A 17,665-nucleotide genomic window follows, 5' to 3' on the forward strand; every position below is an offset into this window, starting at 1 on the left:
AAGTAATCAATGAAACCAAAAGCTGATTCCTAGGAAAGATCAGCAAAATTGATAAGCCTGTAACCAGATTGACCAAAAAGAAAAAGAGGTAAGACACAAATCAGAAATTAAGACACCAATATCAGAAATGAAACAGATGAGAACACTACAGATCTTGTATGTATTAAAAGAATAATAAGGGAATACTACCAACAACCCAATGCACATAATTCTACAACTGAGATGAAATGGATCAATTCCTTGAAAGCTACAAACTACTAAAACTCACCCAAATAGAAAACCTCAATATCTCTACATCTATTTTGAAAACTAATTGTAGTTCAAAATCTTCCAGGAACAAACAAAGGCCAGGTCCAGTTGGTTTCACCAATAAATTCTAACAAACGTTTAAAAAGAAATAAGATCAATTTTTAAATAAGATCTTTCAGAAAACAGAATAGTAAATATTTCATTGCCCATTATATGAGGCCAGCATTAATCTGATACCAAAACCAGGCAAAAACAGTATAAGAAAAGAATATTACAGATGAATCTTTCTTATGAACACAAAAATTCTCAAAAAATATTAGAAAATTAAATCCAGCAATATAGTAAAAGAATACCATGGCACTGCAAAGCTCGTTCAATATCTGAAAACCAGTTAATGCAATTTGCCATATTTGCAGGCCAAAGAAGAAAAACCACATGATCATTTCAATGGGTGCAGAAAGTACATTTGACAAATTTAACATCTATTCATGATGAAACTTCTCAATAAACTAGGAATAGAAGGGAACTTCCTTAATCTGAAAAAGAGTGTCTAACAAAAATCTACAGCTAACAGCATATTTAATGGTCAAAAATGAAATGCTTTCCCCCTATGACTGGAACAAGGCATGGATGTCCACTCTCACTGCTCCTAACAAACATTGCACTGGAAGTTCTACCCAGTGAAATAAAACAAGAAAAAGAATAAGAAATAAGAAAAGAAGAAAAGAAAAAAAGAAAAATAAATAAAAGTCCTATAGATTAGAAATAAATAAAACTCTCCTTATTCACAGATGACATACCTATGTGTGTAGAAAATACCAAGTAATCTACAAAGAAAGCTCCTAGAACTAGTAAGTTTAGCATGGTCACAGGATACAAGGTCAGATACAAAATCTATTCTATTTATAGTCACAATAAATGATTGGAAATTGAATTTAAAAATCAATATTTCCCATAGCTCCAAAAATTGAAATACTTAAATATAAATCTAAAAAAAAAGTGCAAGAGCTGTATGTTGAAAACCATAAACTATGATCAAACAAATTAAAGAAGACTTGAATAAGTGGAAAGACATACCATGCTCATGAATTGAAAGACTCAATATTGTTGTCAATTCTCCCTAAATTGATCTATAGATTTAATGCAACTTCATTCAGACTCCTTACAGGAATTTTATAGATGTTAGATATAGGCAAGATAATTCTAAAATTTAGATGGAAAGATACAGCAACTACAGTGGCCAAACCAATTTTGAAAAAAAAAAAAGTTGGAAGAACCAGCTATTTGATTTTAAGATGTGCTATAAAGCTACAGTCATTACACAGTGTTATACTGGCAAAAGGACAGATATATAGATCAATGGAGCATAATAAATAGTTAAGAAATAGACCCACACAAATATGGCAAAGTGATTTTTTACAAAAGTGCAAAGACATTTCAATTAGAAAATGGGTAAAAGAAGAGATTACAGATGGCATATAAGCACGTCAAATGATGTTCAATATGATTAGCCATTAGGAAAATGCAAATTAAAACCACAATGAGATATCATACCTATTAGAAGAGAAGTCATAAAAAATAGTGATAATACTCTACGTTGACAAGGTTGTGGATAAATCAGACCTCTCAGACATCGCTGGTGGGACTGTGAAGTGATACAGCAACTCTGAAAACAGTCTGTCAGGTTGTTATAAAACAAAACATACACTGAACATCTGACCCAACCACTGCACTCTTGAACATTTATCCCAGAGATATAAACACTTACATTTGTTCATACAAAAACCTATACACAAATGTTTATAGAGCTTCTATAAACATTTGTGTATAGGTTTTTGTATACACATCTCTTTACACACTTTTCAAATCAGTCCCTTTGAATACATTTTTAAATATGGATCTTTTGCTGTATTTTGGCAAACTTCCCATGAATGATTTTATCAGTTGATCACACCACCAGCACAAGGGAGTGTCCATTTTGCTCATTCTTACTGTGTTTGATTGCAAAATTCATCACAAAACTTCGTACTTCCAACGAGAGGTCTTTTGTTCTGTCCCTTGAATTTGGGCTATCTATAGGACTTGGTTTGTCTAGTTAGCATGGGATGTTAACAGAAGGGGTCCTGGGGAAGCTCTGAGCATAGGTCTCAAGGAATTTTGCAGCCTCCACTCTCATTCTTGGGATTCTAGCCACAACTGCCGTGTGAATGAGCCCAGGCTAGCCTGCTGGGGGTGGAGAGACCACGTGGAACAGAGCAGAGGCATCTCAGGTGAGGCCACCCTACCCTACCTGGTCTCCAGCCAACTTACCAGCTGACCACAAATACATGAGCAAGCCGAGCCAAGACCCGTGATGAACTGGGCGTATCTCAGGCGGGAACGCACAGCCAACCTGTGAGCTGGTAAATGCTTATTATTTTAAGCCCCTGAGTTTTGGGGTGGTTTGCAATGTAAAAATAGATCACTGATATACTCACTGACGTGTGATTTTATCAATCTCTGAGATTTTTATTAATGAACAATGGCATCTCATTTTTGTGCATTTAATTTTTAATGTATTTTCATATAGTTATTTGCCATTTGAAATTCTTATTTTGTGAATTGCCTATTTTCCTAGTTGTATTATTTTTTCCTTATTAGTTTTGTAAGAGCTCTTTTTACTAACCCTTTCCCTGCTAAATGTATTGCGATGATTTTCACAGAATGACAATACTATCTTGTATAGCTCAGAAACTTGCTCTGCATGCCAAAGAGGGTAATTCTCAAACAACTTAATAAGATACAATGTGACCTTCCCAGGTATTACTTTGAAGGGGTTAACCTTCACTTTGAGGGTAGTTTCTAGTACATTCACTGTCAAAGAAAATCAGTGTGTGACTTTATAATTAAGAGTTTAAGCATTTCAGAGTTCAAAGCATAATTCAGTTCTGGTTATAGGATCGAGTGTCAATGCTAAGAGCAAACACTTCCTGTGTGTCTTCCCATGCTGCGTGAAGCACAGGTCTATTCTCCTTTGCCTTTTTACTTTTCCCATCTGAAACACTTTCGGGTGTTTTTCAAAGTGGGTGCCAAGCTGTACTTGGCTACAAGATGCTTTACAAGAAAAGGATTTGAGAAACATGCCCACTGTCTCCCTTTTTGTAGGTCGTAATGTGTAATGCTCTGAGAAGTCCTGCAGAGAAGAAGCCAGTTTGACCCAGTACTGTTTTGTGAAACACAATTTGGAAAACGCTGGACTGCAACAACCTCCAGAAGCTTAAAGAAGGTGCAGAACTGAACAACTTGGTTTAGTCAACAGCAAACCTCTTCCCCCAACTTCTCACATCTAACATACAGGCGCTTCCAACCACCCCCAATTCAGCCCTGGCTCTTTGTCCAAGAATGAGTGATGTGAGAAACTAGGTACTGGTAAAGCGGTGGTAAAGGTGGACATGGAGATATTCTCACACCCGGATGTGGTCCTGTTCTGCAACCTCCACCTAGCACCATTTCCAATCCCTTCTCTCTTTCCTGAACTTCCTCTTCCCTCCCCCTTCTTGGACAGGGGCCCAATTTCCAATAACCTCCTGAGCCCCACTTCCTGACTCTCCTCCAAAGGGGCGCTGCTAATCAGCCCCCTGCTGAGGAAAACACAGCTCCTTAGCCTTCCCGATCTGTGGGAGTGTGATACCCACTCTTGTCACACACAGGTGTGTGAGGGCATTTTCGGAGGCCTCTCTGCCCCAGAAACTGGGCCTGGGTGTGCTGTCACAGGTGAGCAGCAGTCACTGGAGAGCCCTGTGCTCCCTAAAGGAGTGAAATGGTAAGATTTTGCAGTCTACTATATTCCCGTATCACATCAACTCTTAATCTAAGAAGAAAATTAATTTGACCAATTTCCAATGAATGAGAGTGGAACATCATTTGGAGCAAAATTTAAAGTAAGATCTAAAACCTAACTATAGTCAGATACCATTGCACCAATTTTAACAGTCACGACCAAACCCACAGGAGGTCCTTCCCGGGACTTCAGGTCACCTGGCTGGCTCTCTCATGGCGTCCCTCCCTGGTTCTACCAGTTGTCACCGAAATACCACTCCTGAGGCTGCAGCCCTGGCTGTCTTAGTAGCAGCATATCAGCAGTTGCTTGAGAAGTGCCTCCCAGGCCCCTGCCCCAGGTGCCACCAGCTCCATGTCCTTTCCTCTTGAGCCCTCAGATCCGGAGATGCATCAGGAAGTCCCAAAACGTCCCTGCCCGTGGCCCTACTGCCTTGGGTCTGCCTTTTACCTGGTCGGGAGAGTTCTCCCTCCAGTGGGTTCTCCCCAGGTCTCTGCAGGTCTGAATCAGGATTTGTCTAAAGCCCTGATTTGCTCAGAATATCTAATGCAGAGATGGCAAACAGATTTCGTGTTGTTCATTAACTCTGACTGGCTGCAAGTAGCTGCCTGGAGTGTTGATCAATTAGCAAAGACTGTCAGGCACGTGTGTGTGTTATGAATGTGAGTGTGTGTGAGCGTGCACACGTGGGGGGGGCGGGTGTCTGTGTGCCTAGGGCTGCAGGATTCAGGTCAGATACTTGCTATCCTTGACTTAAGGTGCTCACTAACGTTTTCTGTACCTGGAACCCGGGTTAATAACCGTACCCAGGTTAGTAGCCGGGTTCCTTGCCTTGGAATGTTCCTCTGCAGTAGCTGAGAGTCAGGAAGCCTCAGCTAAAGCATCTGTAATTTAAAAACGCCCTTAAAGGGGCGCCTGGGTGGCTCAGTCGGTTAAGTGTCCAACTTGGGCTCAGGTCATGGTCTCGCGGTCCGTGAGTTCAAGCCCCGCGTCGGGCTCTGTGCTGACAGCTCAGAGCCTGGAGCCTATTTCAGATTCGGTGTCTCCCTCTCTCTCTGACCCTCCCCCGTTCATGCTCTGTCTCTCTCTGTCTCAAAAATAAATAAACGTTAAAAAAAATTAAAAAAAAATAAAATAAAATAAAAATGCCCTTAAAGAGCCCCAGGGTAGGTGTTCAGCAGGGTTGTGCGTGGTTTCAGCCCAGGGACTGGTAGTCCGCTTCAGTGCTCTGACAGCCCAAGAGCAGCATGCTGGATGATGACAGGGACAGTCTAACTCTGCAGAACCCTCGCCAGGCTCCACTGGACGCAGCGTGAAAGGCCCACTCAGCAGCCCGAGTCACCAGGTGACAACCTGACAGCTGAGTGGGCTGAGACGGCTGGGACACCAGCCAGGGGGTGATGAAGGGTGTCTCTCGCAGCCCTGACCGACCCCGGCTTTCACTGGGCTCTTGAAAACACGGGGCCATTCATGATCCCTTCTGCAGCACGGAGCTCCACAGGAGCATCCCATATCTGGAAACATGGCCGTTTGACCCCAGTGCCTGCGTGACCAAAGAAGGAATGGAGTGTCTGCTTGGGGACAAGGGTGCATGACCGGCAAGAAAGGAAGCCTCAAAAGAAAACTGGCTCCTCAGGAACCACTTTTGGGGCCCCAAGTCACAGGGGCTCCAGCAACCACCCTCCTGTCTCCTCCCTCACACACCCATTACAGATTAATCTTCTGAAGCACCCTTCCGCATGGAGATCCGAGACTCCACTGATCTGTTTGTCAGCTGTTGCATAAAATTTATCATACCTGGTGCTCCCTCTCCTGGATGCTCTTTCCCAGATGCCCACATGGCTTGCTCCCTCACCTCCTCCCTTATTCAAATGTCACCTTCTCAACTACTCTGTTTTAAATTGTACCCATGTGGTAGGCTGCATAACGGCTCTTAAAGATATCCATGCCTTAATTCCAGGAACCTGTGAATGCTCCCTTATATAGGAAAGGGGACTTTGCAGATGTGATTAAGTTAAGGATCTTGAGATAGGAAGATCATCCTGGATTATCTGGCAGGCCCTAAGTAATCACAAGGATTCTCATAAAACAGAGTCAAGAGATTAAACTACTAATGTGGAGAAAAGGCCATGTGACAATGGGCCAGAGAATGGAGTGGTGCAGGTGTACAAGTCAAGAAGTGCCAGCAGCCTCTAGAAACTGGAGGAGTCAAGGACCAGATTGTCCCCTAGAGCAGGTGGGTGGAATGTGAGTGGCCCATGAGAGCCAGGGTGTGGTGTGCCAAGTGGGGCTCTGGTGTCTGGTGGGCCCCATACCACTCCTGTCTGTCTGGGACACTGTGGGGACAGTGCAGTGTGGAGGTCTGGCAGGTGTGCCTGACTCGGGGACCACAGTACCCTATCTCAGTTTTCTTGTGCACAAATGGGGATAACACCATGGCCCTATCAGGGGGTGTAGCCAGAACTAAGCAAGATTGGCGGTGGCTAATCCACTTTCCTTTTAGTGAGGTATTGCTTATTTTTGTTTTGTGGTGAGCTGTGTGCTGCTAGTTCACTTCAGGGAAGCAGGGGGGCCTGGGTTTGTCTTTGCAGGGCTCAGGGCAGGGGGCAGGTTGTGGTGGGCCCACTGAGGGGGGCCTGCTGTGGAGCCATATTCCCTGGAGTTCTGCCGTAAGATACACTGGTCAGTGTCGTGCTGGTAACCCATCTTGACAGGCCCTTCCTCACCGCCTGCCAGTGCCTTTCTGTGGTGATGGTGGGTTAGTCTGTGATTCTGAGAGCGATTCCGTGAGAGACTCCGAGTCCTCCAGGGACTCCTACTTTGCCACTGCTCCCTGAACACGAGCAGATAATTTCTTTACAAGTTAGGACATCAGTGCTGAGAGCAATAGGGGTGAAATCTTAGGGCTGAGTCTATGAGAGCTCTCAGATAGATACCAGGCCCTGAGTCTTTAATGCAGAGCAGGAGGCCAAGGTGGGAGGTTATTGGTGGGGAGGGGGAGAGGAGGGGGCTGAGTAGGGGGTGGGAGTCTCTATTTAACCTGGCCTCCCCTCCAGCCGGAGCTCTAAAGTCCTCCCGTCTCTATCACTGTAGCCTCACCACCCCACATACCCTGTGTTCTCAGATCTGGTCAACTGCAGAGTCAGCATGGTGATGCCCTTGCCTGTCCTCCCAGAGCCCCGGAACCCATCCCAGCAAAGTGAGGATTCTCAGGGAAGAGCTCTCTCAGGGAAGGGCCCTCTCACTTCCCCTTGCCGAGTTAAACTCATCCCTTGTGGGGAGGGCCCTGGAAGACTCAGACTCCGGTGTGACTCAGGAGGAGGGAAGGCTTGGACAGTGGGTAGGCAGTGGGGAGGCCGGTTTCCAGAGGCGTTGTGGAAGCAGGGCTGTGTGAGGGTTAACAGCTGAGGCCTTGGTGGTGGCTGTAGCGGGGTGGGCAGGTTCCCCCAGCTCTGACTCTCACCAGCCATGTGCTCTCGAACATATGACAACTTTTCCAAGCCTCAGTTTACTCATCTGTAAATTGAGGACAGTTAAGAGGACCTATCAGATAGGTAAGCTTCATTTACATGAGAATAATTATGTAAATGGACCGGCAGGGTGCCTCGCACTTGGTTAGCACTCATAAATGTTGGCTATAGTGAAGACAGCAAGGGTGAAGAGGACAGCTGTGAGTTCTGTGGCCCAAGGACTTTATCACTCTATCCCATGCAGCCTCTCACTGTTTCCCATGGGACAGGAGGAGAGGGAGAAGAAAAAGGTGCTCCAATGTCCACAGGGCAGAGGGGATCCTGCTCCCCACAGTCTGTGCTCTGCACTTGCTGTCTCTGGCCTGGGCAGCGGATCCAGCCACACAGGAGCTGGAGGAGAGGTCACGGGTAGCAGTGAATCCTTACCTTGGTTGTCGTAGGAAGTGATGACCTGGGTCTGCTGAGGGTGTTGTTTCTCCGCCAGGTTTCCTGTAGACGCAAGACAGAGGGACCTGCAGTGGCCACAGGGACCGTGGAGGAGTTTGCCCCAGGCAAAGCAAGGAGCAAGGAGCTGTGTGCGTCCGCCAGAAAGGTGAGCTGGTGGGGGTCAAGCTCACCCCAGGCCTGGCTTAACCATGCGCACACCCACGAGCACATCCCCATGGTGTACACACGTGGGAATAGGCACAGTTGCACACATGAATGCAGAGGCAAATGACTATGAACCCGTGTGCACACACCCTCACACCTCTCAGCAGGTGCCAGCAGAGGCTGGGTTTCTTCTCCATAAGGTGGGGACAGCTCCAGTGGGCTGAGTAACCATAACTCCCAACTTTAGTGTCACCAGGCTCAGTTGCCAAAATACAAAAAGATGCCTCGCTGATCATCATGCCTTTCTATCCCCATTTTACAGCGGATGAGCCTGCTGCCTGGAGGCTTAACTTCTGGCTAAAGACCCTCCTGCCAGGGTAGGTCAGACTGGGATCTGAACCCCAAGTCTCTTGATTCCTAGCTCAACCTCCTCCTCTGAGAAGAGTGGGGGCAGCCTTCCTAGCTTAGGAGTTGGGGTGATTGCCGCATGGGTCAGTTTTAGAGACATTTGCAGGGCATCCGCTATGTGATAGCTCTCTCCATGCACAAAGGGTATTTATGTCCTGGAACACAGAGCTGTCCTCAGAGCCTAGTGGGGTCAGCTTGCTGTGGAGAAATGCCCAGTTCCTGCCACAGGCCATGAAGGGGGAACCCACAGGCTTACCTGCCCCTCCTATGGGATGCAACACCTTCTGCTACATCTTTCCCTTAACAGCTGCTGTGGTGGCCTGGTCTTGCTGAGGCTGCTTCAGAGGGATCAAGGGAGGGGCTGGAGGAGGGCCAGGGTTGTGGCAGCAGGGGGTTCCCCCACTGTTACCACCCTCACCTGCCACCTTCTCCCCTGGCCTCACACTGGTCTGCAGAAACGGTGTCGAGCCTGACATTGGAAGTAGCCACTGGGACCATTGCCTGGGCCTGGAAATAAGCATGCCTCTGGGGCACTGGCCTAAGCAGGTTCCATTCAGATGACTTCCCTGGACCTAATCAGCTCTGCCACTCAGTGCTTCCCACACCTTGGCCTAGGTAGAAGCCAGTCAAGGTGGGTAGGCAGGTCACTGAGCTGGGCTGGACTTGTGATCCAGCTGGCAGGGTCTTGCCCTGGAGAACCTGCCTGCTCCAGCCTTCTCCTATGAGCAGGCCCAGCCAGGACCCTCACCCCATGGGCTGAGGTTGGTGGGTTGGCCAAGGGCTAGGAGCACTGTGTGTGCCAATCCAGGGTGATGCTGGTCTGGAGCTCTAGGCCAGACTTAGGCGAGGACAGGGAGGCCACCTCCTTCAGGCACAGCTGGCTACTTCTCTGCTGGGCTGGCCGATGAAAGAAACAGGATCTGGGAGGGAATCCTCAAGGAGGACGATTGGCTGGCATAGCTGCTGTGGGTATTTATAGTCAGGGCTGCACAATTGGTTTCCCTGTGGCTGTGGGGTGTCAGTCCCTGTGCTGCTAGGCAGACTTCAGCCAGGACCAAGGAAAGCAGCCAATCACAGTAGGGGAAGCCCGTTGCTGGGCAAGCTAGTGGGGTTGGCTGGGCCCAAACACCTGCTGCTCGGAAAAGTTTGGAGCAGTCCAGGCTCCCCCCACCCTGCCAACGCCCCAGCCCAAGGAGTGCACAGGGCAGCAAGAGGGGGAACATGTGCCTTTTTGGATCAGCTCCATGTTCAGCCACATTTGTGCACACTCCACCAGCATAAGCCGTCAGCTGCCTCCTTTGCAGATGAAAGCCGTCCAGTTTCCAGGGCTGGGTGCCTTGGGCACCAGCAAGGCACGTATGTACCCAGAATCTTGCCATTAGAAAACACAGAAAAAAAGCTGTAATTTTAACTTCTGCATGCATGCAAACGTGCAATTTGAAAAATAAATAAAAATAAAATTTTACTTTAAATTACATGTACCAGTGGAGTGGTGCAGCCATCATTTTTTCCAAGCTCAAGGCCTCTGTAGAACCTCTCTCCAGCCCTCCATTTACCTGAAACTCTCCGTTCTCGGGTAGTTTTGCAAGAACTACTTTAGTGATCTTCTTTATTTAATTATTTTTTTAAAAATATTTTTATGTTTTTTTAAAGTAATCTCTACACCCATCATAGGGTTCAAACCCACAACCCTGAGATCAAGAGCCACATGCTTCACCAACTGAGCCAGCCAGGTGCCCCATGATCCTATTTATTTTGTTGTATTTTTCCTCTAAATTTCCCTCAAACCAGGGATGCTAAAGATGGTAAAAATAGGATAAATTTACTATATTTCAATCTTCTAATGTAAGAACGTGGCCAAGAAGCCATAAGATGAATTTCAGGCAACTCAAGGTGAGAGAGCTGTAACAAATGAAGACGCCTTGTCTCTTTCCTCCCACTGCAACCCACTTGCCCACTTACCCACTTGTACACAGGCCAAGCAGTGCATATCTGTACCAGCTGCTGTGCATTTCTGCAGCTGACAGGTTTCTGGTGGTCTGATTCTTATAATTCTCATGAGCCTGAAGCATAGTTTTGCTAACTTTGGCATTTGCTTCAGTACAGCCAGAGTTGACGCATCTATCGCCCGATGGCCTCATAACAAAGTTAAAGAAGCCATCCCACCATGTATGCCCATTAGCCAGGACCCTGAGGGGTGGTCCGCAGGGCAGGGGTATGTCTTAAGGACAACGTGTCCCCATGCACAGGGCAGGGGACACAGGAAAGCTCTTCACTTCCAGGGAGTTGAGACTCTATTGCAGTGAAAAGATCATGATTATAACCATCAATGTGGTGCCATGAGGGCAGCGTTCCTGACTATCTTCATCTCAACAACTGGATCCCTGCCTGGCACAAAGTAAGCCCTGTAGAGCTTTATTAAGGGAATGAGTGAATGAATTTACTTTCAGAATTTCATCCTTCCCTTTTGTTACTGTCAGGACGCAGAGCATAGCTGTTTGGTCTTAGGCAATTGGGGTCCTGATTCCCCATCTGCAGAGGGTCATGGGGGGTTGGTATCTTCACATTGGCATTTGATGGGCCCAGGTCTGACTGAGCCCCCTGATGGAGCTCTGGGAGTGGAGGTCTAATTCTTAGTAGAATTCTCACGTGCCTACAGTGAAGTTTCACTGATGTTTGTTCTGGAAGCTGGGCTAATGAATCTGTGAAAGGTACAGAATAAGGCCTAGTATAGTCAGTCCATGCATGGCACTCCCAGAGATGTCCTGGGCCTGTTCCCTGCAGGGCAACAGATGCCTGGCACCAGAGAAAGGAGGCTTTGGAAACTGACTTCTCTGAGCTTATTGTATTCTGGGTCCCAGGCCATCCGGGAACCATTGAACCCATCTCCCTAGGCCTGGAGCAATAATGTCCCAAAGCAGGCCACTGTCCTCTCCATTTGGAAAAAATTTCAAAGATGGTTGCCCTGCATGACATAAGCAGCCCCACCCCCAGTGGGAACACACTCAAACCTCACCATGCCAGATGATGCTAAGTCCTTCCCTATATATAGCCAGTGAACAAGTGGGTGCTCAACCTTATGGAATTGCTCCCCTCCCTTCACAGCGTCCAGGAAACTGGGGGACCTGATCTCAGGGAAAACTTTCGAGAGTCACAGCAGCCCCAGAGCTTTGCTGAGTCATGAGCAGCTACTTCCTGAGTGGTTAGATGTCTAGAGCCAGTTTTCGAACATGTGAAATCTAATGCTTCCAGTCATTTTTCAATGTGTTGAATTACAGAGATTGAAAGGAAAACAAAATGAAAAGAGAGAATTTACCATGCACGTCATTTCCTTCGAATTTCTGCCATCTCCGTATTCCATTTCCGACACCCTGGAGTCCTGTGGGATAACAAGGTCTGGAGTGAGGTTCTCAGTGGCCGGGAGACCCAGGCCAGCGAGTGACAGGTCAGTTGCAAATGTATCTGGGGTGAAGTGGGGCTGGTGGAACTTGGCTCTCTCAGGATTCAAGGGGGACTGCCTGTGAATGAGATGCACTTTAAAATATTAAAACAGTGGTTTCCAAGGATGGTGGGGTTGGTTATCAGCATCATCCAGGGAGAATTTTCATGGTGCAGATGCCTATTCTTCACTCCACATCTCTACCTCTTAAATATGGAAGTATTATTGCAGAAGATGTTTGCCATTGATTTTGCCTTTCTCTTCCTGTATGTGGTGAATCTCCCACTGTTAGGGTCATGATGTGAGGTGGGGGATGGGCAAAGATGGTCCATCCCTGTGGGAACTGCAAATGATTGTTGCCTACTCTCCCAGCCTCCCTTGCAGCTAGAGCATGGATGTATGTGGCTTAGGCACAGCCAGTCAGATGCACCTGTGTCTGGTTCCATCTTGGGACCTGGTGATGCAAGAGGGAAGGGAATGGAAGTGCATGCGCACTCTCTCTCTGGTCCTGGCTGAAAGTGGTGGCTGCAAGGTCGAGTTCCTGGCGCAGAAATGGCGTATGTTCTGGCAATGGGAGCAGCTGCAATAAAATCAAGTTCCTGGTGAGGACGGAGTATCTAGGGCTCCTTGGTGGCAACAGAGGTTTCCTCACCAGACCAGCCCTGCTGTGCAGCTTATGGCACTCTTCCTGGAAGCTGTGCCTCTAGCCTGGTTCTCCAGCCCTTTCAACCACTCCTCAAGTCCCTCTGTCCCTTCCTGATGCTCTTCTATTCTGCAGAGCTCTCCGCAGCCAAGATCTGGGGCTTGTGGCTCAGAACCCTCGCTGACACACATGTAGAGTAGAATACACACATCACACTGACTTTGGGGATGAAACCTGACTTGGGGCAGGGGACTTTAGGCCACCTCCTCCATGGCTAGGGGGTATATGACAGGAAGTGAGGGCACCCAGGCATATTTTTGAGAAGCACTGCACAATGGAAAATGCTAGGGCCATAGAGGGAAAGAGCAGAGAGCATCTGTTGGCAGCCCAAATCCCTGGCACATGCTGCCTTTGCCTCCTTTCCCTCTGACTCTTTTCTGCCACAAGGACAGAGCAGAAAGCCACCCAGTCCTCTGCACCGTGACAGTAATGGAGCTCAGGCCCTCCTTTGCAGAGCCAAGGACCTGGGCTGGGGGCAGTGGGGGGACAGGAGGAGATGCCTGGAAGAGGTGTGGGGGCGTTTTGGATCTTGTGCACCAACAGGAGGCCTTGGAACAAGCTTGTCTAGTTCAGTGTTTCCCTGCCTTAGGCTGTGTGGGCCCGTAGGCTGGCTTAGCCAGGGGTCTCCTGGACATCACCATTGCCCAGCAGGCCTCAGAGGCTGTGCATTCTCACTCTTCTATACTCTGGTACAGAACTGTCTGATTGTAAATAAGTGACACTGGTCTCTGCGCTGCCATAGTGTCTGGGAAAAAACCTCTGTCAGGAAAGTTGTGGAGGAAACTAGCAGAAAGGGCTTGGCAAGCAGGGCCTTCTTGCCTTGCATCATGGTCGAGTGTGAAATGCATTGGTCTGGAGTCCTGTAGGGTTAGTGCTAGGGGTCAGACACCTCTGAACCAGTCCTGATCCCTGGCATTTCCGAGGCTTCCCTGTGTTGTTGAAAGGCCCTCTCTTTCTAGTGTTGGAGCCTTTAGGAGAGATGAGATCAGAGGGGGCGGGGGAGGGAGGGACTCACAGGCTGGCCTGGAGCCAGGCCTCGTGGGGGTCCTCCCGCCTTGCCACGCATAGGGGGAGGCCTTCCGGACTGCAGTGTCCAGAGTAGAAGCAGCCTCTTTTCTATCAAGGAGCAGAGGGCCTCTGCCAATTTCCTCATTACAAATACGCGGGGTGGGGGGCATTTCCGCCTCTCCTGGGAGCAGCTCTGGGAATGGAAGAACCAACTAACCCAAACAACTGGCCTCAAATCCCGTGGGAGATCAGAGTACCTATCAACATTCTCAGCTCTCCAGAATCTATTTCTTTCCCTGCCTTCCTCCCCAAGAGGTCACAAGGAACCATGGGGCAGGTCCAGCCTATGTGACTGGTGGGGGCAAAGCCATTCAAGGCACCATTGCTTCAGTGTGGCAGGTGGCAGGTGGCAGGTGGATGTGCAATGCACCAAGGGCTATTAAAAACATCAGTCCCAAAGCACTGGCCCTCCGTCGACCTAGCACAAACCTCACACCAGCCCCCATGAAGGCTCGGGATGGCCTCATCATACACCTAGGACTTCTGAGGGGCTTTAACATCCCCTATTCTCCATCTGTATTCTCTTCAGTGTGCCCTTTCCTCTGGGATTACAGAGGCCTGGGTGCTGCTTTCCACAATTGCTCTATAAAGAGTCACTTTATTTTTCCAGTCTACCCTTTCTCAGAAAGTCTACAGGAGGAGTAAAATTAATAGATCTGTGAGAGCGGAGAGAGCAGATTTTCAGCTTATTCTAGCAAGCCTTTTACACCACCCTTATGCCTTCTACTGTAGGGGGCTGAGAGAGGCTTCAAGAAAGGGGAAACTGAGGCCATGAGTTGTGCAAGGACACCAAGGGAGCTCCCCATCTCAAAGTCTGATTCAGCACACAGATTCCCTTGGGTCCCCTGAGCTCTACAAAGTGCCATGTGAGGAGCAGGCCTCGGTCACCCAGGGGTCAGGACTGAGGTTCTGGCCCCTTTCCTCCCAGGCATCTTCCAACCCTGTCGTGCACCCTTCAGAGAGTGGCTGGGAGGAAGCTGGCTCCCGGGGGGTGACGGAAGCACAGGGAGTCAACCCGGGGCAATCACGGGGCTGCGCGTTGCCACGGGACGGGACGGGACGCCAGTGCTTGCAGAGGAGCAAGAGGAGCAGGCAGCGGTGGGGAGAGAGGGTCGGTCTCCCTGGCCTCTTTCGGGGGCGCGTGGGGCGCCCCCCGGCGGGCGGGCCCCAGGCGAGGAGGCCGAGGTGCCGGGGTCTGGGGGCCCGGGCCGGGCGCTCGTTACCTCCTCTGCGCTGCGGCAGCGCGCCCGGGTCCGCCTGCCGGTCCGAGTGCGTGCCGTGCGCTGCGCGCCGTTTCTCCGAGTGCACGATCAACAGCATGTCGATGGACACGGCGTTGCTGTCCTTCTTCAGCTCCATGGTGCCGCCTCGCTCCCCGCCGTTGCGCCGCGGCCGCTCTCGAGGCTGCCTGCGCTGCAAATGGCCCCGTGCGCGCCGCTGGCCGGCGCGGGAGACCGCGAGGGCGCGGGAGAGGGCGCTCCCCCGCCGCCGAGCCGCTGGGCGCCGCGTTTCGCTGACTCTGCCAAACACGCCATTAGGGCCCGCCCGGGAGGGCGCTACCCTAATGAAGCCGCTCTAAGTCACCTTTGAAAGGAAATCCCGGGCCGAGCCCTGACCTGCACGCAGGCCGCGGGCGGCGTAGCCTCAGGCTCTAGCGCCTCCTACCCCGTGCGCTTGGAGCGCTCGTCCCGGGCTCCAGAGCCCTTATCCCGCTGGCCGGGCGCTGCCTGGTCTCCGCAGCTGGTCCCGGGATTCCCAGGAGGGCCCGAGGTAGACCTTCTCCGGAGCCTTCGGCGAACGCAGAAATCTCACGGTGCTGTCAACAGTGAGAGTAAATTCGGGAAAAGGAAAAGCAGCACGGTGTGGCCCCACTCCTTCCCTTCCCCGGGTGGCTTTGGAGGTTGATGGCTTCCTCTATAAGAGAGAGATGGGTAGGGTGTTGGGGTCCGGACCTCTGCGATTATGGCTGCACCAGAACTTGGAACATGACTACTGGGCATCAACTTAACAGTTCTTTCTGGCTTGTGGTGAAAGTCTTAACATCTCTGTTCCTTCTAGAAGCCTGGCTCATGCTCCGTGGGGAAGGGGGGAGGGGCAGAGGAGGAGGCTGGTGCAGGGAGCAGCCTGCCTGCTGTGCTCAGGGAGCTGGACCTGAGAACCCATCTATTTTTAGTGGGGCCCGGCCTGCCCAGCCAGCAGCAGCAACAGGCCCTTTGGCTCTGGGTCTCAGGAGTGTTTACAGCGGCATCTGCCTGCTAGCCCTTGGCACGGTGGGCCCACCCAACCTGGGCCAGTCCCCTAACTTAAGTTTCCACCATTAATAAATGTCGTGCACCCGGAAGCCTTTGCTCTGGGCCCCTTCCTATTGGAGTGTGATGACCCTACCTTGCAGTGTGGTTCCTGAGAGCCCCTGCCTCCCCCTCGGAGGCAGACTCTACTGTGCAGGCCTAGGTTCCAGTCTCAGCTTGGCCACTCACTGCCGGCGTGACTGTGGACAAGCCATTTCCTTCCATTTCCCTGCCTCTATCGTGGCATGATACGAGTTCTCACAGGGCTGTTGTGAGAACGTGTACTTGAGGTGCCTGGTGCGCCGCAAGCGGTCCCCAAATGGTAGCTGTCATTCATACTTCATTTTAAGGGGGGAGGAAAAGGACAGGTGAAGTGACAAGTCATTGGGGGGGGACACACAGATCTACCCTCAGATTCTGAAGATCTTTGTCCGCGGACTGTGACTCACAGTTTGTCTGCCAGTAAAGGCCAGCGCCTTGCTGCGTCACCACTACCCCTCGCCCACTGGGCATCTGAGGAAGGAGATGTCACTGGTTTCTGACAGTGTTGAATTGCAGTCCCAAGAGAGCTGAGCTGCGGGACTGGTGTAGGTGGGTGGCTCCCAAGGCATGTTTCCTCATGTAGTGAGTCCTGTCCCTTGCTGTCCTGCCTGCATGTGTGCATATGCACACACACACACACACACACACACACACACCTGGGAGGCTGGCTGAGGCTTGTTCTCTAGATGGCTAGGGAAGTGAGAACAATGGATTCTTCAGAGTTCCTGGAGTCTTAGAGATTGCCCACGCGGCATCCCCCATCTGACCTGAGAAAGCACCGTGTACCTCCTTCAGGGGTGTTGGTCCCAACAGAAGCTTCTGTGCAGCACCTCTCATTACTCAATGGGGCCGAGTGGGAAGGGCAAGGAAGCTGAAGCCCCCTTGCCTGAAATTTGCATTCCCATCCTTGTTCCTTACTCCCCAGCTGGAGAGCATCACTGTGAGGAGCTTGCTCACATGACATCCCATTCCAGAGCTGCCTCTGAAGCAGGAGATGATGGGGGGTTGTATCACCCAGAGGTCCAGGAAGCTGGTCTGGGGGCCTCCTGCCCCTCCAGGATGTCTGAAGACAGATCCTTTAGAGAGGAGCCTCTCATCCATGGCACTATGGACATTTGGGGCCATAGAGTTCCTTGTTGTTGAGGGAGGGGTGGTCCTGTGCATTGGACGATTCTTAGCAGCATCCCTGTGATCTACCTACTAGATGCCAGTAGCACCCACTTCCCTGTTGTAAGAACCCAGAGCGTGTCCAGATGTTGATAATGTTTCCTGAGTGACAAAAATGCAGTGAAAACTGCTTTGGAACCAACCCATGACATAGGGGCTGTGTTACCTTGACTTCTCTGGAAAATGCTGTTGCTCCTGGATCCTGATGCTGCCTAGAACCTGGACCCACTCTCCACATGTTCCCACCCATGGCTCTCAGTCCAGTAGCTGGTGTCTTGGGCCTGCACAGATGCTCCCTGCCAGCAGCATGGGCAGAAAGATGAGATGCTCTCCTCACTCTTCATGTTCCCCTCAGCCCTGGACTCTGTCGACCCATCCTCTCATCTACACTACTTGTTTTGGCTGAGAGGAGGATGCCACAGG

General features: G+C 50.1%; 1 protein-coding gene across 1 annotated transcript in view; it reads right to left on the bottom strand.

Annotated features, from left to right (window-relative positions):
* Positions 1–15,393, bottom strand: part of KY (kyphoscoliosis peptidase) — a 47,381-nt gene extending 31,988 nt beyond the window's left edge. Inside the window, exons 1-3 of the mRNA XM_058729961.1 lie at positions 14,969–15,393; positions 11,852–11,914; positions 7,963–8,025 (exon numbers count right to left, since the gene is read on the bottom strand). Coding sequence (XP_058585944.1) covers positions 7,963–8,025; positions 11,852–11,914; positions 14,969–15,104 — 262 coding nt within the window. The 5' untranslated portion in view covers positions 15,105–15,393. The remainder of the gene's footprint in view (positions 1–7,962; positions 8,026–11,851; positions 11,915–14,968) is intronic.
* Positions 15,394–17,665: the final 2,272 nt, after the last annotated feature.

This window comes from Neofelis nebulosa, chromosome 5 (assembly GCF_028018385.1).
Source record: "Neofelis nebulosa isolate mNeoNeb1 chromosome 5, mNeoNeb1.pri, whole genome shotgun sequence".
Taxonomy (NCBI): Eukaryota; Metazoa; Chordata; class Mammalia; order Carnivora; family Felidae; genus Neofelis; species Neofelis nebulosa.